The following is a 24185-nucleotide window of genomic DNA, read 5'->3' as shown; positions in this document are numbered from 1 at the left end:
ACTCAAACATTTTAGCCACTATGGCACAGTTGAACCTGGTAGTCATAGAACTGCACAGCAAATGATCATTCTGACCAATATATAGTTGTTGTGATAGCAAGTATCAAGCAGGGAAGTGTATAACAGAATGCCCAGCAGACGTCAGCAATGATAACAGAGGGCATTGAGCAAGACAGCGAAATGAGGTCACCAGGACCTCCACCAACACGTGTGATGGTAGGGAGTGTAGTTGGAACAGTCAAATGGAATCTTACTGGAAGAAAAGGGGTCTTTGGTGGAAAGAGGGCTGAAGAATTGGATACAATATTCCAGTTGGAGCTAAATTAGTGTTGGCAATACGTTTAGCATTCCTTGCTGTTTTCTTACTGTATGCCTCATCTTAAAAAGCCCAGAGACCTATGTGTTCTACTGACTACCTTGTTAACTTATCCTGCCATTTTCAAAGGCATTAGGATTCCTCTTCTTGGTCCCCCTTTAAAATTGCATTGTTTAGTATGTATTGATTCTCTTCATTCTTCCTACTAAAATATATCACCTCACTTCTAGAACTGAAACAGTCCAGGAACTGAAACCTGGAAAACTTCACTGTGTGACTTTAATTTTTATCCTTTCGTCACTTATGCATCCAGGCTTCTATTGCCTCTTTTATACTATGAGTTTCAATTTTGCTAACAAGCTTAACGTGTGCGGTACATTATCAAATGTCTCCTGAAATTGTACACATACATCAGCCACACTGCTCTCATTCAACCTTTATGTAATGCTAACAAGAAAACTAAATCAAGCTAGTCAAGCACAGTTGGTGCATCAGAAATTTGTGCTTGCTCTCTTTCACTAGTCCATGCCATTAAGTGACTGTTAATGTTCTACTAGATCACTGTTTCGAATAGTTTCCTCACTGCCACCATTAAAATGATAGTCTGTAACAGCCACATTTATCCTCTCCCTTTTTAGAGTAAGTGTGTAACATATGCAATCTGAAATGTCTTAGAAGATTGAGACCAGCACCTCTCCAATTTATAGTCTGACTTACCTTAATCACAGGCCAAATCAATATGGTGCAGCTACAAACTTTCATCATTACTACTGTTGTTCTATAATCAGATGGGTTTGATTGGATCATCCACTTTAAGTACTACAAACCTTTCTAGTACTTTTTAATCCATTTTTATCTCAACTAGGATCCTTGCAACCTTCTCTTCTACTAGAGTTGACGAAGTTCTCTGCCTTGTTGAACACCAATATAAAGCATTCACTTTTTACCTCAGCCACGGCTACTGCCTGCACCAACAGGTCTCAATTTTTGTCAGAAACTACCTTTTTAAAATCCCTCTCATTGCTTTTATATTTTCAGAAGACATTTGGATTCCCTGTTATGTCAGACTCCAAGCTATTTTCATACTGTTCTTCCATATTTTGTTTTGTACTTCTCTGCACATTTTATATTCAACTTGATTCTCCCTTATATTGTCAAGTTGACACTTGTTATGCACACCTTTCCATGCTTCATTTAAAAAAAACTCACTCCCCCAAGCAAATGATCAAACTATTTTTTTTACAAAAAAACAGAGATCATTAAACAAACAAAAAAAAATGAGATATATACTCACTGACCTAGATATGCATCTTAGTTCCTCAGTTGCAAGTCTTCTGAGTTGGGGATGAGAAAATGCCTTCCTTCCATTTCAACAAATTCCTACATTGACCAAATTCTCAGCTTCCGCTCTGATTGTGATGCACTCAAGTCTGTCTCTAAGTCTTTGTGCTGTGCTTGCTGACACTTCATTCATAAAATGTCAGAAATGGAGAACTCACCATGTGGGGAACTGTGGAATACAACAATGCCCTACAATTGTATATAATACTAGTATCCTGCATTCAAATTAAAATAAATCACTCAGTGTAATATCACAACATTTGGATTAAACAAATATTATTACCATGAAGAATTACTTGAGAAAATTTCTAATTTATTTGCAAACATACAATAAATTGCATTGAAACATATTATTGCATCACTTTTGCAAGGCACCATTATCCTTCCTCTTCTGGCTCATTTCTATCTATAAACTAAAGCCTGGAAATTGAGTTGAACAACTCTACTGTACAAGCTCTTAACAAGCTTGAATCAAATTTCATTCTTTACTAATTTATTGGCAACATTAGCCTATTTAAAATTAGTGGGCTAATGCCCTTGTCAGATTGTAAAGGGAAAGATTTCATAATATGATAATATTAGTTATTTCTAGATTTAAAATAGGCTTGCCAAACATTGTCACAAAGATAATGCCCAAAATGATTATCATTACTTATGCTGTTGACAGATATCGGCTTTACGAATTTATGAATTTATTGTTCCATCTGTATATTATTTGCATAATAGCAATTCCACCAATAGAATTGGTAGGAAGGTTGCTAGTTCTTTAGATATCAAATTGATAATCTAAAATGATGCACTGTACAGCTTTACTATTTCCACATTAGTAATTAGCAAAAAGCACATTTGAAAATAATACTGCAGTTACTTAATTCAGTCTGTGAAGACTGACAATATTTGCAGTCATGTGCAAGTACAACTGTTATCTTTGTCCCAATAATGTTTTAACAAATTCATATACTTATACACGTAATCAGAATTAAACTTTATAACACTTTACAGTTTTGCAGGAAAGGTAACAGGTTGTGGGATTGATGGTATATGTTAAAACTCGATTTATAATATGCAGTCTAAGTAGCTGCATTCCAGGAACAGAGTTTCACACAATCACACATTATGTATGGTGCACATTTAAAGTTAAGTGTTCAATTAATTTCATTGTCTCTTTTCATGTATGGCATTTAACATGGCAAGAATTCATCAAGTTAATTAAAACATAGCAAATTTTCTCTTCAGCTTTCTGGAAATACCTTTCTGCTAACTGATCCAGACAAAAATTGTAACAAAGAAAGAGGTAATTCAAGTTATCGTGTTTGCACCAGCAATCAGGAAAAGAATGGGCTGGCCGTTCTAATCTCAGCCTTCAGCACTTGGTCCATGGCCTTAAAGATTACAGCACTTCAGGTGCAGAACCTTTTAAACAAGTTGAAGATTTCTAATTCAATCACCAAACTGGGCAGCAAATTCTGAACACTGGGTGTTCAGGTTTTTCTTCATGACCTTCCTAATCCTTTGATCATTTTAAATCTGTGCCCCTTGTAAATGACCTCTCCACTAGGTGAAACAGCTCTCTCCTGTTTCCTCTAACTAGGCGCCTCACAATTTTGTACACCTAAACTACATCACCTCTCAACCTCCCCTGTTCCTAGAAAATCCAATCTATACATTCCAATCTTTCCTCATAGCTGCAACTTTTGAACCCTGACATCACTCTCGTAAATCTCCTTTACTATGTCCAGAGCAATTAAAGGTAAGGTCGACAGACGACCATAAGACTGTGGTGAGTTTAACTTGAGGATCACCACATCTCAGATGAAGGGCAAGGTTGAGAAGGCAGGACTTTCGTGGTAACCTCAACCAGTACAGGAATTGACGTCACTCTGCATCAGAAATCAGCCCTCCAACCATTATGCCCTTCCTCTAATACAGCGCAGAACTGTACACAGAATTCTAGCCGTGGTCTAACCAGTGTCTTGTATAGTTCCAGCATTTCATCCTGTTTTTGTATTCTGTACTTTGTCCAATAAAGGAAAGCATCCTTTATGCTCCTTTGCCCACCTTATCTACCTGTCCTGCCACCTTCAATGACCTTCAATGACATGTACTCCAAGGTCTCACTTCCTACCTCTTTCAATATCGTCCAATTTATTATGTATTCATGGCTTTGTTTGCGTTCCCCAAGTACATCACCTCACATTCTCCAAATTTCACTCCATCTGTCACGTTTTCATCCATTCAACCAAACTGGAGTTGACAACTATCCTCTTCAGTATCAACTATACACCCAATTTTTGAGTCATCTGTAAATTTTCCAATCATGCTTCCCACATTTAAGTACAAATCACTAATATATCCAACAAATAGCAAGGGTTGCAACACTCAGCCATATGGAAAATCAGTGGAATAACTAAAGAAGGTGGTATAGTGGTTAGGATTCGGCATGTTCACCGCTGTAGCCCGGGTTTGATTCCCGGTCAGAGAATAGAAGTTCTCCTCTGCTAATTTATCACGGTGACAGCATTTCTGACTGTTTGAACACAGCACAGTGGCTCAGTGGTTAGCACTACTGCTGCACTGCGCCAGGGACCCGGGTTCGATTCCACCCTTAGGCAACTGTCTGTGTGGAGTTTGCACATTCTCCCCGTGTCTATGTGGGTTTCCTCCCACAGTCCAAAGATGTGCAGGTTAGGTGGATTGGCCATGCTAAATTGCCCATAGTATTCAGGGATGTGTAGATCAGGCGGGTTCTCGGGGGATGGGTCTGGGTGGGATGCTCTGTGGGCCTGTGTGGACTTGGTGGACTTGTTTCCACACTGTAGGAATTCTATGAAGAAACTGGAACAATTCTGCAGGTTGGCAGTATCTGTTGAAAGAAAAACAAAGTTAACAATATGAGTTGAATAACTCTTCTTCAGAACAGCTCTGGAAACTGCTTTCCTGTTGTAGAAACATCCACTGACTCTTCCCTGTATTTTCTGCCTCTGAGCAAATTTTCAATTCACGTACCCATTTATCCCATGGATTCTTACTTTTTGGACTAGTCTGTCTTGTAGGACCTAGTCAAATACCTTATTAAAATCAATGTAGATAACATCCACTGCATTAATCAAATCGCTCCTTCATGTATTTCCTCAGAAAATTCAATTAGGTTAGTAAGACATGATCTTTCCCAAGAAACACTGACTATCCCTAATAATCCATGCTGTGAGTTTATCCCGTCTCTCAGAACTGATTTTAATTACTTTCCCACCATCAAAATCAAACTGAATGCCATGCTTATTTGGCCTTTCCCTTGCATCCTTTTTAAACAGCGGTATGTGTTTACAGACCTCCAATCTTCTTGTATTTTGATTCTATCTAATGGGAATTGGAAATGATATTCAGACCATCTTTAACTTCCACTGTGGCTTCCTTTAACAGTCTAGAATACACTCCATCTGGCCCTGGTGATTCATTCACCTCGAAGGATGTCAGTTCCTCTAATACTTTCTCTCACTTTGTGTTTATCATATCTAATATTTCACACTCCTCCTCCTTAACTACGGTGTTTACATCATCCCTCTCCCTTGTGAAGACAGAGACAAAGTACTCGTTAAGAACTTTGCTGACATCTTCTGCATCATATATATGTTACCTTGTACATTTCTGGTAGACCTTACCTTGGTTATCTGCTTATTCTTAATGTAGTTTTCCTTGATTTTACCAGACAATATTTTTTCATATTCTCTCTTTGCTTTCCTAATTTCCTTTATTACTTCACTGTTGCTCTTTCTATACTTCTCTATGATTTCCATAGTAATTTTTTTTGTGACTGTCGTAAGCTTTCTTTTTCTGCTTTCTTACTTTCTTGTTTCTAAATAACTGGGGCCTTTAAATAAGCGTACAACATGTTACATGTTTAACATGTATAAACAGTGCCCATTGGATCTTGCTTTTGAATGCCTTCCACTGATTTATCACTTATTTTCCTTCAAATAGCTGTAACCAGTCCATTTTGCCAGATCATTTCCCAGTTTTGTAAAATTTGTCTTCCCCCACTTTCGAACTCTTGCACCTGTTCTATCTTTGTCCTTTTCCATAATGATACAAACTTAACTGCATTTCGGTCACCATCTCACCCACTGCTACTTCATCCACTTGCCCAGCTTCACTTCCTAGACGAAATCTAGAACTGCATGTCCTTTCATTGGGCCTGTTACATACTAGCTAAATAAGTTACCTTGAAAGTAGTTCAAGAATTGTGTTCATTCTGTGACTTTCATAATCGTTCTATCTCTGTTGGTATTAGGGGAGTTGAACTGTTATTACACTTGCTTTTACACTCAAATCTTTTTTTACATATTTGCTCTTCCATCTCTGTCCCACTATTTTGGGGTCCATAGTGCATGCTTAGCAGAGAGGCTGTCCTTTTTTTTTATTTCTGAGCTCAACCCATTTGGCCTACTTTGATTATAATTTAGTACATCAGCTCTCCTTATTGCTGTAATTGACTCATTAACCAATAATACTATATTCCCACTTTATATGATCCTCCCTCTCTATCCTGCTTGAAAATTCATATCCAGGGTGTTAAGCTGCCATTTCCATCATTATAGCAATATCATGCTGCCGCGTGTCTGTGTCCTCAGATCAGCAGATTTATATATATATCTTTTAATACTGCCAAATTCCTGTGCTTTACAATTTTTAATCTTAGCTTATTGTTTCAGTCACTTGCTAGTTCTCTATCTCCAGTTTCCTGCTCTGAATTTGTCCTATCTGAATCTGTCCTCAGTGTCCAATCCTCCTGCCAATCTAGTTAAATCCTCCCCAATAGCACTAGCAACTCTCCCTGCAAGGTCTTGGGCTTGAGCTGCCATGAACTTTGCTGTAACTGCATCCCTCCAAGGAACTAATAGAGAACCAATCAGCAAATGGGACCTCAGGGAATTCCTGGTCCATGTGGCCGTCGCCCACTCCCTTTCTGGGTCGTGTTCTTAAGCTGTGGTGCAATCACCTCTCTGAACATTCTCAGCCGAAACCCAGAGTTCACATTTCTCTAGCTGGCATCACTTCCTGCAAAGACGGTCATCTAGGTCACTGATGACGTCCATGACTACCCACATATTACAGGATACGTATTCCACATTTTTCATTTTTATATTTAATCCAAAATTTAAACGTTTCAATATGTATATTACATCATTCCTTATCCGAGATAACATAATTTTTGTTCAAAGGCTTTAATCAATATTGTTTAATAGTCAGCCACTAGAATACAAACAGGCCTACTTGGGTATGACTAATTTGACTAATCATCACAACAGTAACTTTACCATGAAGTGATTTCTTATCTGATCAATCTGGAGTTGGTACTTCTTAGAGCTCCCATGCTTGGAGGGGATCTTGATGATTAATAAAACCTGAATTATTCCAATCCATGAAGAGCACAGATTATTTTTAATATTGCTTTTTGGGAGGTCAGTATTACTTACAAGACCAATGTTTATTGCCATGAGAGACTGTGACCTACCTTCTTGGACCTCTGCAGTACATGTGGTGTAGCTACTCCCATAGACTCCTTGAAAAGGCCAAAAAAACATCCAGTAAAAACCATGAGACAAAAACAGAAATTGCTGGAAAATCTCAGCAGGTCTGGCAGCATCTGTAGACAGAAATCAGAGGTAACATTTCATGTCCAGTGACACTTCTAGTTCTGAAGATGGGTCACTGGACCTGAAATGTTAACTGTGAATTCTCTCCACAGATGTTGCCAGACCTGCTGAGATTTCCCAGCAATTTCTGTTTTTGTATCAGATTTCCAGCATCTGCAGTTCTTTCAGCGTTTTTGTCCAGAAAAACCATACCCTGTTCAAGTTGAGCAGCAGCTCTTGGGTATTTTTCTTCCTTTCTCTTCCTGGACAATGATCCCACCAATGAACATCAAGTCATTGCTTCTAAGCCTGTCCCTGACCTTAGATCCTGTGGTAGGTGGATCATGCCTTGTTCTAGTCCTACTTAGGATTGATCCCACAACTTTTCCCAGTTATAATCAAAGCTGTTTCCTGCTCACGTCCTGAACTGGAAAAATTAGTCAATTTCCTTTGAACTTTAACCCTTTTCTCAACTTCACCTAGTCCATCTGATTTTTCCCTTCCTTTCCTTGACTTCTTTTCTCCAGATAGCTGGCTCATAAGCTAGGGTGGCATGGTGGCTCAGTGGTTCGCACTGCTGCCTCACAGTGCCAGTGACCTGGGTTTAATTCCACCTTTGGATAACTGTCTGTATGGATTTTGCACAATGTACTTATGTCTGCGTGGGTTTCCTCCCGGTGCTCCGGTTTCCTCCCACAGGCCAAAGATATGCAAGTTAGAATTGCCCATAGTGTCCAGGGATGTGCAGGCTAGGTGGATTAGACATGGGGAATACAGCGTTAAGAGCTAGGGTGGGGGGTGGGATGGTCTTCAGAGGGTCAGTGTGGAGTCGATGGGTCAAATACCCTGCTTCCACAGTGGATGGGTTCTATGAAATTCTAATTCTTATTACAAACCCATCAATTCCTAAAATTACCTTGAATACACTTCCTAACTCCCTGCTTCCTATGAGGATTCTGTTCAATTCTTCCACTATCTCTTGCTCCATTGCATCTATTAAGTTAAGTTCCACAATAGTGCTGCTGCCTGGTACAGTTTAATCAAGTTGCAGACAACTCCTACCAGAATATTACGAATGAATTTGCCCAGGTGTCTCACAATACCAAAGCAGTCAAATCAATATGAACACAAGCTGGTACCGATACAAAACAGTCCCACTTTATTAGGAACAAAATTACAATCATTTTTGATACTAAACATATTATCTCTAATCTTATTTGGCCCCTTAAGGATACAGTACTTCCTAAGTAAACTTACGCAGTTGCACCCTCTGCGGCTGTCACTGAGTCTGTGAAGCTGCTTTCTTCCTCTCTCTGATATAACAAGGTGTAGAGCTGGATGAACACAGCAGGCCAAGCAGCATCAGAGGAGCAGGAAGGCTGACCGAAGGGTCTAGGTGTGGGTTTTGTGATTTTATAGTTTCACCTGGCTAATGTACCCAGCATCCCTTGCTGTTCAGCCAAGTTGGTTATCTGTGTTTTAGCAGCCAGGAGGCTGCTGCATTCCCCCCCTTTGAAACCTAACCCTAACCCGAAGGGTCTAGGCCCGAAACGTCAGCCTTCCTGCTCCTCTGACGCTGCTTGGCCTGCTGTGTTCATCCAGCTCTACACTTGTTATCTCAGATTCTCCAGCACCTGCAGTTCCTACTATCTCTTCTTCCTCTCTCTCTCTGGATGATCAGCTGGCCTCTGCCTCTTGCCATGCTGGTCTCCTCAGAAGGCTTCAGACGATTCCAATAGCGGCTCCAACTGAACTGTCTGCAGGTGAACTCTGTTTTTATAGCTTTTAGGTGGTCTTCTGGAACTTTCTATACTTCTGGCCAATCAGGGAGATATACTCAATAGCTTGAAACACGAGTCAATCATTTGTTACTGTCTTGTTACTGTCAGTTTCTTTGTGTAGCAGGACCCGGTGCCTATCTGTCTGGGCTATCCTTTGTTTAACGGATAGATGGTGTCTGTGCAGAAATAACTGTTGCCTTTTACATTATGTTAATATCGTTGGCACCTTGCTGCTGTGTTTGCACTGTGTCTGATGTGTGGGTTTTGTGATTTTATAGTTTCACTTGGCTAATGTACCCAGCATCCATTGCTATTCAGTCAAGTTGGTTATTTGTGTTTTAGCAGCCAGAAGGCTGCTACATTCTCCCTCTTTGAACATTGGTCAAGTTTATCATATTATTATTTGTACAAAAAAAACTGTCGTTACAATCCATCTCGGACTGTAGTGCATAGACGACGTTCGGTAATCATAACAAATAGAAGTGACAATAATGCTAACCCAGGGATTTCCATCCATCTTAAAGTGTGTGCGTGTGCAGTATTATTCAGAGTGAGCATGCCAAGCTCTTGGGATATCTGTCTTTCCCAGCATGCAATGTTAACTGCCAGTATCTTGAGGTATATGAAGGTGATAGCAATTTAGGTCCGCAGCTAGATAAGAAAGGAGTCAAATTCAAGGTTGACAGTGTTTAGGCATGATGTCAAGGTCTGTTTGTTTGAGTCATCCCTATTGTCACCTGTCTCTGCACAACTTATGGGAGGGTGCCATGGTAACCCATCCAAATACCTTTTTTCTCATAATTCCAATATTTTTGACTTCAAGGGTCCTCAAGCCCAGTTCCTCACCAACTGTCCTTGCAGTTGTCATTATGCCACACCCTGATGAGCTGCCTCAACTGCCAGCCAGAGATGTTGGTGTGCGTTCTCTCCTGACCAGTTTCTGTAGATGCTGCACAGAGTGTGGTTTTGCTGCTTACTGTCATCCCTGATTTTGCCCTGGATGATCTAGATTGACATCTTGGTGTGACCCTCTAGTACGGTCACTAAGTGGTGGCTAGCCTGATTCTCCGTAGTTATCCCATGGTCTCTTGTTGATTGTCTGCATTCAGTCCTTCTAGAGCTTGTTTGACTTGTTGGGTCAAGATCCTGAGTTTATTTTCCAAATTAGCCAAATCAAGGGTATTGAGCATTGTCACCCCTGCCCCATACGCTGTGGCTACATCATTAAAGAGTGCTCTTTTCTTTCATCTATTCACTGCTAGGGGAGTCCTATCTACACATACCCCAACGTCTGGTGGGTCGTACCAAAGAAATCCTGGGTACGTTGTTTTCCCTTGTGCCTGCACTACATTTTTGGATACAGTCATTATAATAATACATCATATACAATAAACACTCTGTAAGGGTTGCATCAGCGTCTTGGCGCTCCAGTGCACCTCCTAAACAAAAAGTAATTTCTGTAAATATCTTTGTCCAATATCTGACACCATGTCGATGTAACGTATTTAAAATTGTCAAATTGTCCAGTTGTCATCCATTCCTGCCTCCTCTTTTTTTTTAAGAACCCAAGAAGGGCAATAGAATAGAATATGCCCTGTATGCGTGTGGCAGCTAGTGCACTCGTGGATGGAGACATTTACTGCTACTGCCATTACAGGGTTGCCCCTGTCATCTTCAACGGATAAGCCACAGCCTGTTTTCATTCGAGCCGTTGCTACCAGGATGGTACCCTGGACGTTGGCCCCTTTTTCCAATGTCCCAGTGCCAGATTGGAATTTTAGGTGCCCATTGGTCCCGAATGAACTGGCTGGTTTGGCCACGGTTATAGCACAGATCAGGTTTGGTGTTCATTTGTGGGAGTTCCCCTCTTCTGGGGGCAGGGGATGTGTATGGAGGGGGGAGTCAGTCTGGGACTCCTTAGCGTATTCCTGTCCCTTCTTTCATTCCTCCAAGTTGGACGCTATAAGAAATCCGGCCCGTGCTTATGCGGACGGACTTTCCGGATGGCTGTTGTGTCCGCAAGTCCCTCTCCCATACAGCAATTAATTTGCAGAGGACCCAAACGTCATTACAGGAGGCTTCAGATGGTCAAATCGCAGACATCCATCCCTCCTCCTTTCTGAGGCAAGGGTGCAGACCCAGTTCTCCCCTTGTGTATCAGTAAGAAAGGTGCGGTCATGTCCCTGAAAACACAGACAAATTGGACCCAGCGTCTCCGGGCAAAGCTTGTGGGGTGTTCCCCTTGATGTTGTTGGCACTTGGGCAGATCCTCTATGGGGTCTGCATTAGCCTGCCCTATAGCAGTGAGGACCGCTGCCTTCATTTCACAAAGGGTTCCTCTCCCGAGTATTGGTCCTCGGGGAGGGCTGAATGGATAGCTGGACTGAGGCACATGGTGATTAATTCGGTTTCCTCCTCAGCGTCCAGTCAACATATGATGGATGGCTGATAAATTTAATCAAAAATGTATATGGATCTGATGTGAAATCGAAGAGTGTCACTTTTTTGGTAATGTCCACCAGCTGGTATGTGTAGTGCCACCATCAGCTGTGTGACACTGGATGACCACAGGATTCATGGGCTGTGATGCCAGCTATGGTTAAGGGTAGAGGTCACGGTACGGGTTGGGCATGGGTGATAGAGGCGCAGCCACCTGGGAGTAGGGTGGCAGAGGTCCCCATCTGTGGGGCAGAGGTGGATTGGGTGTGGGTGGGACAGTGCAGAGTCTCTTGCTATCTCCATGGGGAGGTAGAGCCCCAAGGCACACATCCCAATCTGGGTGGAGACCTGTTTCTCTAGGAACTGCTGTTGCTATTGCTGTGGTTATCTTAGAGATAGTAAGAACTGCTGCTGCTGGAGTCAGAGATAACACTGTGTGGAGCTGGATGAACACTTTCTTCAGAAATCCCAAGAAGGGTCCCGACCTGAAACACCAACTTTCCCACTCCTCTGATGCTGCCTGGCCTGCTGTGTTCCTCCAGCTATGGTTATCTTAGTGGCCTTCTTTCCTAAGTTGATATGTGTTTCTTGCCATATGTCTTGGGCTGTGGAACCCATGGTCCAGGGCCAGGCCAGGCGGTTACAGAATTCTGGAAGAACACAGCAAGCCAGGCAGTATCTGGAGGAAAGGAGAAGTCAACGTTTCGGGTATTACCCTTCTTCAGGAGTCAGCTGGTCTCTGCCTCGTGCCATTCTGGTCTCCTCAAAAGCCCTCAGACAATTCCAAGAGCAGTACCAAGTGAGGTGTCTGCAGGTGAACTCTGTTTTTATACCTTTTAAATGGTTTCCTGAACTTTCTACACTTCTGGCCGATCAGGAAGATCCACTTAATAATTTCAAACGCGAGTTAATCATTTAGATGGCATGCGACTGTCAGTTTCTTTATGTAGCAGACCTTTCTGTCTGGGCTGTCCTTTGTTTAATGGATAAGTTGTTGGGGGTGTCTGTGCAGAGATAACTGTTGCCTTTTAAATTATGCCAATGTCATTAGCACCTGGCTGCTGTGTTTGCACTGTGTCTGGTGTGTGAGTTTTGTAATTTCATTACAGCCCAAAGGCCTCAACAGTGACTTCACCAGCTTCAAAATCCCTCCACCCCCAGCCTTATCCCATGTTCAGCCGCCCTCCTCCCCCTCATTTCCCTGACCTGACCTAACCTGTCTATCTTCCTACTCACCTATCCACTCCACCCTTCGCATGGACCAATCACAATATCCCCTACCTACACCCACCTATCATCACCTCGCCTACTTTTGCCCCAACCCCACCCCTACATTTATTTTGGGCTCCCCTCCCCCTCTGAAGAAGGGTCCCAACCCAAAACGTCAGTTTTCCTGCTCCTCTCATGCTGCCTGGCCTGCTGTGTTCCTCCAGCTCCACACTGTTATCTCTGACCCCAGCATCGGCAGTTCTTACGATCTCCCCTCCCCACTCCTCAGTCTTGGCAAAAGGTTTCGGACCAAAACATTGACATTCCTGCTCCCCAGATGCTATTTGACCTGCTGTGCTTTTCCAGCCTCACACCTACAGACTTTCATTTGGCCAATGTACCCCACATCCCTTGCTGTTCAGCAAGTTGGTAATCTATCTGTATTTTAGCAGCCGGGGGCTGCTACAGTGCTTTCAAAATGTCTTCCTTTTTCCTCAACCAAGGATTCCCTCACTTTGTAGTGAGTAGAGTGCTGAACTGTGCCCAACCCATTTTCTGCACTTCAGCCCTTAACTCTTCCGCTCCCTCCCAGAACCACACACAGTTCCTTGTCCTCACTTTCCACCTCACCGCTTCCATCATCTCCAACCTAATTCTGCCAGCAAACAAATTTTCAATATGGACTTCCAGCATTGACTTTATTGGTATTATCTGCCATCCCATACAACAATTTAGCTCACTACATATATCAGGCAGTCTTATTAAATCTGAAGTCTTGAAATTACAATAAACAATGTTGCTGGGAAAAGGAAACATGCCATTAAAGCTGTTTTTTCTTGCAATCATCAGAACAGACACAGAATGCCAAAATTCAAAAGGAACAACAATTTACACTGCATGCGAATATTATGCTGATTGATTGGCAAGTCAGGCCTGAGATGTTGCCATGTGTAATACATTAGAGAAGTATTGTCCCCCAGGTTTTTGTTAATTTGAAATACAGGTCCCTGCATACAAACATAATGTAGTTTGCTTGTGCATTTGATGAGGATTTAAACTAATTTGACAGGATGCTGGGAATAGAAGTAGAGAGTGAGGCACAGACAAGTATAATAGAAGATCCAAGTCGATTTTGAAGGCTACAAAGTCACCTTCTGTTTACAATCAAGAAGGCAAAGCTCAGGAGTGTGTTGGAATAATCCCCACTTGTCTGGATGAGTGCAGCCCCAACAACATTAAAGAGACTTGACACCATCCTGGATAAAGCAGCCTGCTCGATTGATACCTCATCCACTCTTTCCACCATCAATATTCAGTAGCAGAAGCATACACCATCTTCAAGATGCGCTGAAAAAATTCACAAGGCTACTTAAGCAGCACCTTCCAAACTCTCAAACACTTCCAACTAAAGGGGCAACGGCAGCAGATACATGGAAACACCAATATCTACAAATTCTCCTTCAAGCCATTCAGCATTACCTAACTCGGAAATATATCGCTGGTCCCTCAGTGTTATTGGGTCAAAATCCTGGAATTCGTTTTCTAATGGCATTGTGCATCTACCTGCAACAAATCGACTGCAGCACTTCCAGGCAGCAGCTTACCACCACCTTCTCAAGGGCAACTAGGAATGGGCAATAAATGCTGGTCCAGCCAGCGACAGTCACATTTCATCAATGAATAAAAGCAAAAGACACAAGGGAGCATGGCAAGGCTAGAGAGCATTTATTTTGATGTAAGGCGTCTTGCAACAATGGCAGATGAGTTGAGAATGCTGATTAACACATGGAGACATGAAGTAATTGCTATCATGGTTGGGGAAGGGTCAATATTCTGCAATATAGAACCTTCAGTCCAGATGGGGTCACAATATTGCATTGAGGAATGACAACTTAAAAGGTTCCTCAAATGAGGTCATATGGTGGCAATTAAAAAAAAGGCACTCACTTTTGTATGATAGCCTCCCAAACAGTCAGGAAAAGATAGAAAAATATGTAGGCGAATCTCAGATGTGTAAAAATAACAGGCTAATAATAGTAGGTGATTCAACCTACCAACGTTAACTGGAATAAAGTGTGAAAGGCTTAGAGATAGCAGAATTCTTGAAATGTTTCTAGGACAGCATTTTAAGTTAGCACATAGAAAGGCCTACAACAAAGGGGGTGGTGCTGGACCTAATTTTAAGGAACAAAACTGAGTGAGTTCTAAATGTGTCAGTTGGGGAGCATTTCGGTAAAAGTGACCATAATTCGGTAAGTTTTAAGGTACTTAAGGATAAAGATAGTCTAGAAATAAATGTTTTGAATTAGGGGAACATTGATTTTAATAAATGATAATACAGACTAAAGTGGACTGGGAGCAGCTACTTGAAGGAAAATCCCAATCAGAGCAGTGGAGTCATTCAAAATTAAGAACACACAGTCTACTTGTTCCTATAATGGCAAAAGGTGGAATAAACAAGGCCAGAGAAGCCTGGATGTCAAGCGACATGCAAGATTGGATGAGAGAAAAAAAGGAAGCTAATGGCAAATACCACGGTATCAAAACAGATGTTGAAGAGGTGTATAAAAAGTGCGGTGGGGGCTGGGTTACTTAAAAAATTGAAAGCAAAGAGCAGACATCAAAAACACTGACAGGTATTATTAAGAGGAATCCAAAGGAGTTTTATATGCATATTAAGGACAAGTGGAATAACCAGGGAAAGAGTAGGGGCTATTAGAGACCTAGGTGGCAATCTGTATGTAGTGACAGAGGCCATTGATGAGGTTTTAAGTGAACATTTTGCATCCGTATTCTCTGTAAAGAAGGATAATGTCAGTTTGGAAATCAGGGCGAGGGGATACAATATTCTTGAACAAATTAGCATTCGTGAGAAGTAGGTATTAGCAGTTTTAGCCAGCCTGAAAGTAGATTAATGCCCAGGCATTTTTGTGACTGGAAACCTGCATTCAGTGGCATAACGCAGGATTTGGTGCAGGGCTCCCTGCTGTTTGCAGTGTACATTAATGATCTAGACATGAATGTAAGAGGTATGATCAATAAGTTCACAAATGACATGAAAATTGGTGGTGTAGTAAATAGTGACAAGGAAAGTCTTCAACTACAGAACAATACAGACAGGCTAGTCACGTGGGCTAAACAGTCGCAAAAGGAATTTGATCCTAAAAAGTGAGAAGTGATGCCTTTCGGGAGTAATAACAAGGCAAGGGAATACACATTGAATGTAGGATCCTAGGAAGTACAGAAGATCAGAGGGACCTCAGTGTGTGTGTCCATAGATAGTGAAGGCGGCAGGGCAAGAGATATGATAGTTAAAAGGTGTTTGCAATATTTACCTTTATTAGCCAAGGTACTGAATACCAGAGCAAGGAAGTCATGATAGAGCCATAAACAACTTTCATTAGGCTATACTTGAAAGTACTGTGTGCAGTCTGATCACCACATTTTAGGAAAAATGTAATGGCACTGGAAGTGGTGCAAAGGAAATTCACCAGGATGTTGCCTGGGCTGAAGCAATTCAGCTATGAAGAGAGACTAGATTGGCTGAGGTAATTTTCCTTAGAGCAGAGAAGGCTTAAGGGGAAGCTGATTTAGGTTTTCAAAGTAATCAGCATGGATAAGGTAGAGAAGGAGAAATCTTTACCCCATAGTAGAAAGGTCAATAAAGACAGCACAGTTTTAATGTAAGGAGCAGGAGATTTAAAAGGCATTTGAGGAAAATTATTTTCACCCACAGGGTGGTGGGGATCTGGAACTCATTGCCTAAAAGGGTGGGTCAGGCAGGAATCAATAAAGACATTTCAGAAGCTTTGGGATGAGCACTTGAAACAGGTTAGCATACAAGGTTACAGGCCAAGTGCTGGATTAGAATAGATAAATGCTTGATGACCAGATCAGACATTACAGGCTGAAGAGTCTTCTCTCGCGCTGTAAAAATTCTATGACTCGATGTGTCTGTGAGCTATGTTGCAAGCCCTACTGATTTGTAATTATTGTGAAATTTTTTGGCTGTGTCTCCTGCCAACACCAAAATTCATACTGTACGCAGAGAATTCTCAGCATGCTCATTTTGTGAAACCCTTCAATTAAAAAAAGTGTCGACACCCAAATAACTACTATACACAGGGAGTTCTGCTATAACACGTGTTATGGCAATGCGAATTTATTATAAAACAACTGATGAATAGGGAAACACTATTTCTAAAATACGAACTTCTGTTGGCTATAACACGATTCCATCGGTGTGCATCAACATCACATGAGCGTTTCGTGGGCTTCATCCTGAGCATACGCAATGAGTTAGCACTGAAAGAGTTTCTGCACTGGCATCACGCGATCATGCTTTCTGTGAGTGTACAGTACTCTGTTGTTTTTTTTGCAAATTCTGCTGTATTACCCAGAAAATGCAAGGACAAAGTGACAGAATGTTAGCAAGAAGCATCCTGGTGGTAAAATTGCAAGCATGAACGTTAAAGAAAGGCTATAAACACTGGAAGAGAAGCTAGATGTTATAAAACATTTAGAGCGTAACAAGAGAACGTGATATAGTTCACCTAACTGGAATAAAGGAGTCTACCTTATGGACCATTAGAGACAACGCAGAAAAGATTAAAGCAAACTGGATTGCTAGAACAAGTCGGAGTGCTAGCAAATCTGAGAGGTCATGGACAAAGGAACTTGAGGAGATGGAGCAGCTTTGAAGTGTGTGGATGGAAGATCAAACGAAAAAGCGATCTGGGACCACCCTTTTCACCATATAACGGAAAGCCTTTTCAATTTATGAAGACCTAATTGCAAAAGCTGAAAATCCTGCAGGTGTGCTTGCCTTTAGTGCTAGTAGTAGCTGGTTTTGAGAACCACTATGCTTTTCATAACGTAAAATTATGTGGTGAAGCTGCCAGTGCAGACAAGCAGCATGTGATGGCAATTCCTCCCAAAGTTAAAAAATTTAATTGACGAAGGTGACTAAAACTTAGATCAAATTTTCAATTTGGATCAGACAGGTTTATTCTGAAAGCGAATGCCATCAAGAACCTACATTTCTATGAATGAAGCACACGCTCCAGGCTTTAGGGTGGCAAAGGATCATATGACTGTGCTGCTGGATGCCAATGCCAGTGGAGATTTAAAGCTGAAGCCTGTGGTGGTGTACCACTCTGCCAACCCATGAGCCTTGAAAGGTTACCTTAAGTCTACTCTAGGCATCTACTTTAGGTCAAGCAGAAGTAGTTGGATGACGGGGCAATTCTTTTCTGACCTTATTGATGATGTTTTGGAAGATGTTTTTAAGAAAGTATTGCAGGAAAAGAAAATTCGGATTTCAAAATTCTCCACATCCTGGATAATGTGCCAAGCCATCCTCCCACCATTGGTGAGCTTCCTGAAAACATCAAAGTGCTATTTCTACCTCCAGACACAACTTCTCTTTTTCAACCCATGGACCAGGGTGCAATAGCAGCTTTTAAGGCGCACATTTAACAGGCTGGTTGCAGCCACTGAGGGGGATAAGGGCAGTGTTCTTCAATTTCAGAAGCGTTTAACATCAAGAATACAACGGACATTAACATGGAGGCCTGGGGTTATGTCAGTAAGGACTGCTCGCATGCAGCTTGGCAGAAGTTTCTTCCAGATTTTTTCAAGATTGTAAAACCTTTGATCTATCAAAGGATCTTCCAGGGATCAAAGAAGATTGTGTTATCTTGCAAAGCAAGTTGGATTTGAAGAAGTGGAGAGTGAGGATGTTGAAGACTGCTCTACAGCATGAAGTAGTAGTAGTAGTTCAGGATGCAGCATCATGAGAGCTTTCCACTTCCGTTTGGTCTTCTATCCTGAAGGAAATTGAGAAGCAGTTGCAGCTCTTACAGGACAACAATTACACTGGAGAACACAGTAGGGTAGTAGTTCATGGAATAAGATCTTATTTGGCACCCTACAGCTTCTTCATGAAAGAAGCAAAAGGGCAAAGCAGCAAAAACTGGATGTCTTTGTTAAGCCAACCCTCAAGAAACAGTCAGAAGTCAATGAACAACAGCCATCCACTTCTGGATTAACGATTTTCCACCCTAACCCTGCAACCACGACTGTACTCGAAGGTGGTGATGACAACAATCCTCAACTCTTGCATTAACAACACAGCAACCTCAAAACCTCCTCCCCCATCAAGTCATCTTGACATTTTTAAGATAATGTACTTTTATTTTACTACTAAATACGAATAAAATATTTATTCAAACTGTGCTATCTTATGTGTTCGGCTTTTGAGTCATTTTGAACGATTTTTTTGGTGGTCTGCTGACCCCGCTTTTCCCATAGGCCCCATTATTTCTATAGCGCAGTTTTCCATAACACGATAGCGCACAGGAACGCAACTATCATGTTATAGCAGAATCCTCTATATGTGGGCAAATGGAACAGAAGGACGTCACGGACAGTACTTTTTTTCTGAAGAAGGGTCTAGGCCCGAAACGTCAGCCTTCCTGCTTGGCCTGCTGTGTTCATCCAGCTCCTACACCGTGTTATCTCAGATTCTCCAGCATTTGCAGTTCCTACTATCTCCGTCACGGACAATACTGGGCAGGGGAACTGCACAAGCGCGTTATGCACATGCATCGTTAAGAATATTTTGGGGATGTCAGCAAGCATTCTCTAGTTCTTATCACACTAAGCATTGTCAAATAAGTGCTGTGCAATCATAATTTAACATTTAACTTTAGACATTATGTTTTGAATTTTGCAAGCAGGGGCTGGCTGAGTAGTCGGTACCCTACCTAGCGTGAACAGCCTAAGGCGCTTGCTCCATTCGGCAACAGTAAAATGATCAGATAATATTTAAAAATTACATTTCAGAGGGCAACTCACCCGTTTCCAAGGGCAGACAAGTTTTATGCAACAAGGACAGCACACCCCAACAAAACACTATTTGTCAGCCTACGCTTTTTTTAAACTCAGCTCTGGAATGGAGCTTGAAAGCATAACTTTCTGACTCAAAAGCGACAGTATTACAATTGAGTCACGGCAATTGTCTAGAACGTTGATTTATCTTGACACTGCTGAAGTTATAAACTCCAATTCCTTATTTACACACTCAATAGGCCCATAAACTCCTATTATTATTACTCGAAGTTCCTCCGTCCCAGAACGAAGTTAGAGTCTAGAACATGCGCACTGTGCGGAATGACACGGGACGTAGGAGCTTTTGCGTCGTTGCGGAATGACGCGGTAGCTGGAGCGATGCATGCCGGGGCAGCTCAGCCGCCATGTTGGTGGTGGGTTGGTATTTATGAGATTTCTGGGTAGCTACTAAAATAGTTTTCATCCTGACTGGATATATTCTGGAAAGAAAATACACTAAACCAGTAAATACGGAGAGTTAGTTGTTTGCCGTGAGGAGATGAAAGAAATGTCAGCGTAAGTGATGGTTGTCTGGGTATGAGTAGGACTGGATTTCCGGCTGTTGCTCTTGGGTTGATATGCGGCCATAGCTCTTCTTGCGGGGGGAGGCCCCGGCATTTTCTCCTCTTCATATCCTGAGCCTGACTCCTGGATCGGAGGATGACAAGCCCTTGTGATGTCTGCACGGATCCTGGACATCCGCGTCTTCTTCCTTTCACGGGAATGGGGAGTAGCTGATTAGGCGTGAGCTTCTTCCCATACCCTTGTTTTCTATATGCCTAAGATAAACCAGGCACTGTTGACTGTAATATCCAGTTGTCAGTATTTCGGCCCATTTAAGTTGTTCTATGGTACTTTTTTAACATGATCAACCACGTAACGAACACGAGAAAACTTGTGAAGTGTTTTAATCCAATTTTAATGTAACTTTAAAAATGTCATTTTAATGCTGTAGGCTGTAAATATATCGCTTATTTTTGGATGAGCATATTTAACTTCTGATCGCATTTCAAAAATTATTAAGATATGCACCGTGTGTGTCTTTTTGTAAACAACGTGTTTTCCAGGAAACATATCTAGCTGGCGACTCTTTTTATAGGTTTGAATTGCGCCACTTACGCGCTTATTTCATTTACGTGGGAAATCCAATCTTGTCTTTTTTTTTGCTGTGACAACTTTATAACTGCAGACTTTTATCGCCCAGTGAACAGTCATTTTAGAGGAGGAAGGTTCTTGATGAACTCTGAAGCTCTTCTGAAATATTTAATACGCCTGCCCAGAAATTCTTGTTTGCTGTTATTGCTTGCACACCGCATCAGAAAATAAAACGTCTGAAGTCAGTTGTATAATGTATCTAACTTTTTGAATGCCTCAATCTAAAGCCATTGGAACTGGCGCATTGACTATTTTTTCATATTTCATTTTGTAAAAATGCATTCTCCTGACCTGTAACAATTTATCCAGTTATTTAGTTTTAATAGTTTACACTGTGAAAGTCTGCAATATGTGTGTACTAGGAATTCATACATGTCATTTTTACCTTGGAAGTAAAGAAGAATTAGACCTTTTTTTTGTTTGAAAAGGGAGAATGGGCAGGGTGATGGTGAAGACTTGTACGTTTGGATCTGTCTGGTGTTGTTTGTTTCCATGTAGTGGGAGCCAGTGTACAGGTCCTGAGATTGATTTTCAGCATGTCTTTGTATCGAAGTTTGGAACTTCCAATGGTGCAGGTTCCTGTGCTCAGCTGGCTGGAGAATGTCATCTTTTGGTATGCGGGAATCCTCCTTGCGAACCATATGGCCAATCCAGAAAGCTGAGCCTTGAAAAGCATGCTCTCAATACTAGGTATGTGGAACCTTGTAAGAAAGCTGGGGACTAATGATGTTATTACTAAAATTTGTCACTTTTTTTTAACATGCGTAGGTTGGCAGCTGGTAGACTCAGTCAATTTGATTTCACACTTTGTGGAACCTTGACTGGGTTTATCTCCCAAACCATAAGGAAATAGGACTTCAGTTTATCATTTCAGTTTTTTGAGCTTCAATAACATTTACTGAAGTTTGTTGCTGTTGCAAACATTTTTAATGTGGAATATATTGGAGATGTAGCCAAAAATTCTCATTCCTTGCTGGAAAAGGGTGAAAGAGTCTTCCTGTGGGTATGCTGCTTTTGGTAGATGTTTCTGTCATATTGCAGTCTACAGTTTCTAGGAAGAATGTACTGTTGCTAAGAGTTCTACTTACAGGACAGCACATTGGCTCAGTGGTTAGCACTGCTGCCTCACAACGCTAGGGACCCGGGTTCGATCCCAACCTTGGGAAACTGTGTGGAGTTTGCATGCTTCCCGTGTCTGCAGGGTTTCCTCCCAAAGTCCAAAGATGTGCATGCTAAATTGCCCATAGTGTCCAGGGGTGTAGGTGGGTTAGACATGGGAAATGCAAGATTACAGGGGATTGTATGGGTCTATGTGGTTGCTCTTCGGCAGGTCAGCGTGGACCCGTTGGGCCAAATGTAAGGATTCTATGGGATATGTAATTGATGTGCATAAGTAACTTGAAGGTGCAATTCTTAAAGTCTGAATTTCAGACTAAGTGATGACTCAGAGTAAAAACGTTCAAGCATCTGATTCTATCTGTGCCGTTGGAGTTTTGGCAGTCCTGTTAAATGCACTTCTCCACTGACTTGATACTGTTGGTTAGGATTTTGCAGCAGTAACAAAATTTCCAGCATTCTTTGTCAGAGCTCCTCTGAAACTGACAGCGATATCTGGGCGCATGTATGCGTGGTTAAACCCAGAACAATTACTTTAAACGTCTTCATTGAACACACTGGAGCTTGAATGGACTTCACTCAGTTAGATATTGCTGAACTGATGAGGGCATCCAATTTTGTACTGGTCTTGTATGAAAACCCTTATAGTTGCACCTTTTGAATGAGCTATAACTGTGTTTTAAGAGCGCTAAATTCATTATTAATGCATAACCTCCCTGGCACTAGAAAATTTATTTGTTGTGTATTGAATTTCTCCGAACTTATTTTCTTTCCAAAAGAAATTCAAGATTTAAGCAAAGGTAGAAATTGCTGGCAGCAACTGTAAGGAGAAAGAGTTAACATTTCAAGTTTGGTGACTCTTCTTGAGGAGTCTGTCAGTTCTGATGAAGAATCATTCGAATTGAAACGTTAACTCTTTTGTTTTCTCATCACAGATGCTGGAAAATTTCTGTTTTTGTTTCAGATCTCTAGGATCCACAGTTCTTTTAATAAAAGAAAGATTTGAGATTCAGTCTTAAGTCATTTTAGAGTAGCTTATGAAGTAGATGTTTAAAAAGCAACAGTTAAATCTGCTGCATCAGCTAAATAGACAGGAAAGCCATTTGACCTATGAGAGATGGAGATGGTTTACTGGTTCTGGAAGGCAAATGGACAGATGAAACCGATTTCTCCAGCTCGGGTGATGGACTGTTCTGTCGTAGCCGCCTTGTCTTTTTGTTCTTTCTTCTCAACCTCACTGCAGTGCCAGGAAGCTCTTTGTCCCAGTCTTCCTCCATCTGACAGAGACTAGTCAGCATTAATCACTTCTTCATGCAAGAAAAGTTTCCTTTAAGTGTTTCTTGTTCCACCCCACTCCCTACCATACTCTTGAATTTTTTTCAAAATAACACTTTCTCAAACGTTTGATTTTAAATTGGATCATGAGATCCAACCTTGTCAGGGATGTCTGTTAGAGACACATGCTTGACACAGACAACAGTTGTACTATGCTTTGCACTGTTGCTTGCTATCTCTCTCAATCATCAGGGATTTTCTTCACTGCCAACATAACTGTTTGCATAGCTTGAAGTTCTGCTTGAACATGCCTTTCTACTGATTTAGCTACCCCAAAACCTGGCCACTATCTGTGCAGCATGGTCCTTTCTTAGTACTTGAAGGAGATTCCCACATAGAAGACTTCAAAGAGGAAAAAAAATGTTGGGAAGATTCTGAAATACTGTCCTTGAACATTAGTGAAGAATGAGTATTCTGCACCTCATGGTATGGCACTGGTGCAACCAGGATCTGTGGGTTGTTATCACAATTCTACCCAGGATACAATGCATGTGAGGATTAACTAAATTTAGTGTTACAGAAAATACATAAAACAAATCTATATTGATGTAATACTGTGAGAAACCTCTCACTGAAGTTTTGATGTCCCTGGAAGAAATCTTTTACCAATGCATATTGTTAATTGTAATGATCTTAATCAAACGATGTAATTCCAATTGGAGAGAAGAAAACTTCAGCAAGATAAATTCAAAATGTTTTGGCAGTAGCAGGAGCAAATCCTGCTTGCCTATTAAGCACTGCCAGATTATGAAATGCAAATGGTACGTGACTGCAGAAGCCACACAGTGGAGAGTGAAGAATGCGAGACAACAAGGTGCAGAGCTGGATGAACATGGCAGGCCAAGCAGCATCATAGGAGCAGAAAGGCTGACGTTTCGGGCCTAGACCCTTCATCAAACGTCAGCCTTTCTGCTCCTATGATGCTGTTTAGCCTGCTGTGTTCATCCAGCTCTGCACCTTGTTGTCTCG

At 41.5% G+C, this 24185-nt stretch overlaps 1 protein-coding gene and 1 long non-coding RNA gene across 2 annotated transcripts in view; one reads left to right on the top strand and one right to left on the bottom strand.

Moving 5' to 3' along the window:
- Positions 1-1953: 1953 nt before the first annotated feature.
- LOC125484042 lies at positions 1954-19873 on the bottom strand. The gene is made up of 3 exons (XR_007262912.1): positions 19578-19873; positions 7170-7217; positions 1954-4520 (listed from the first exon to the last, which is right to left on the bottom strand). It is a non-coding gene; the product is annotated as an uncharacterized LOC125484042 (long non-coding RNA).
- A 76-nt stretch (positions 19874-19949) lies between these two features.
- The window catches only part of LOC125483993 (poly(A) polymerase gamma-like), a 9025-nt gene continuing 4789 nt past the window's right edge, over positions 19950-24185 (top strand). Inside the window, exon 1 of the mRNA XM_048600983.1 lies at positions 19950-20126. Within this exon, the coding sequence (XP_048456940.1) occupies positions 20110-20126 (17 nt within the window). The 5' untranslated portion in view covers positions 19950-20109. The remainder of the gene's footprint in view (positions 20127-24185) is intronic.

This window comes from Rhincodon typus, chromosome 9 (genome assembly GCF_021869965.1).
Source record: "Rhincodon typus isolate 14 chromosome 9, sRhiTyp1.1, whole genome shotgun sequence".
Lineage (NCBI taxonomy): Eukaryota > Metazoa > Chordata > Chondrichthyes > Orectolobiformes > Rhincodontidae > Rhincodon > Rhincodon typus.
The sequence above is the reverse complement of the archived record's forward strand: the minus strand, read 5'-3'. Positions and strand labels throughout refer to the sequence as shown.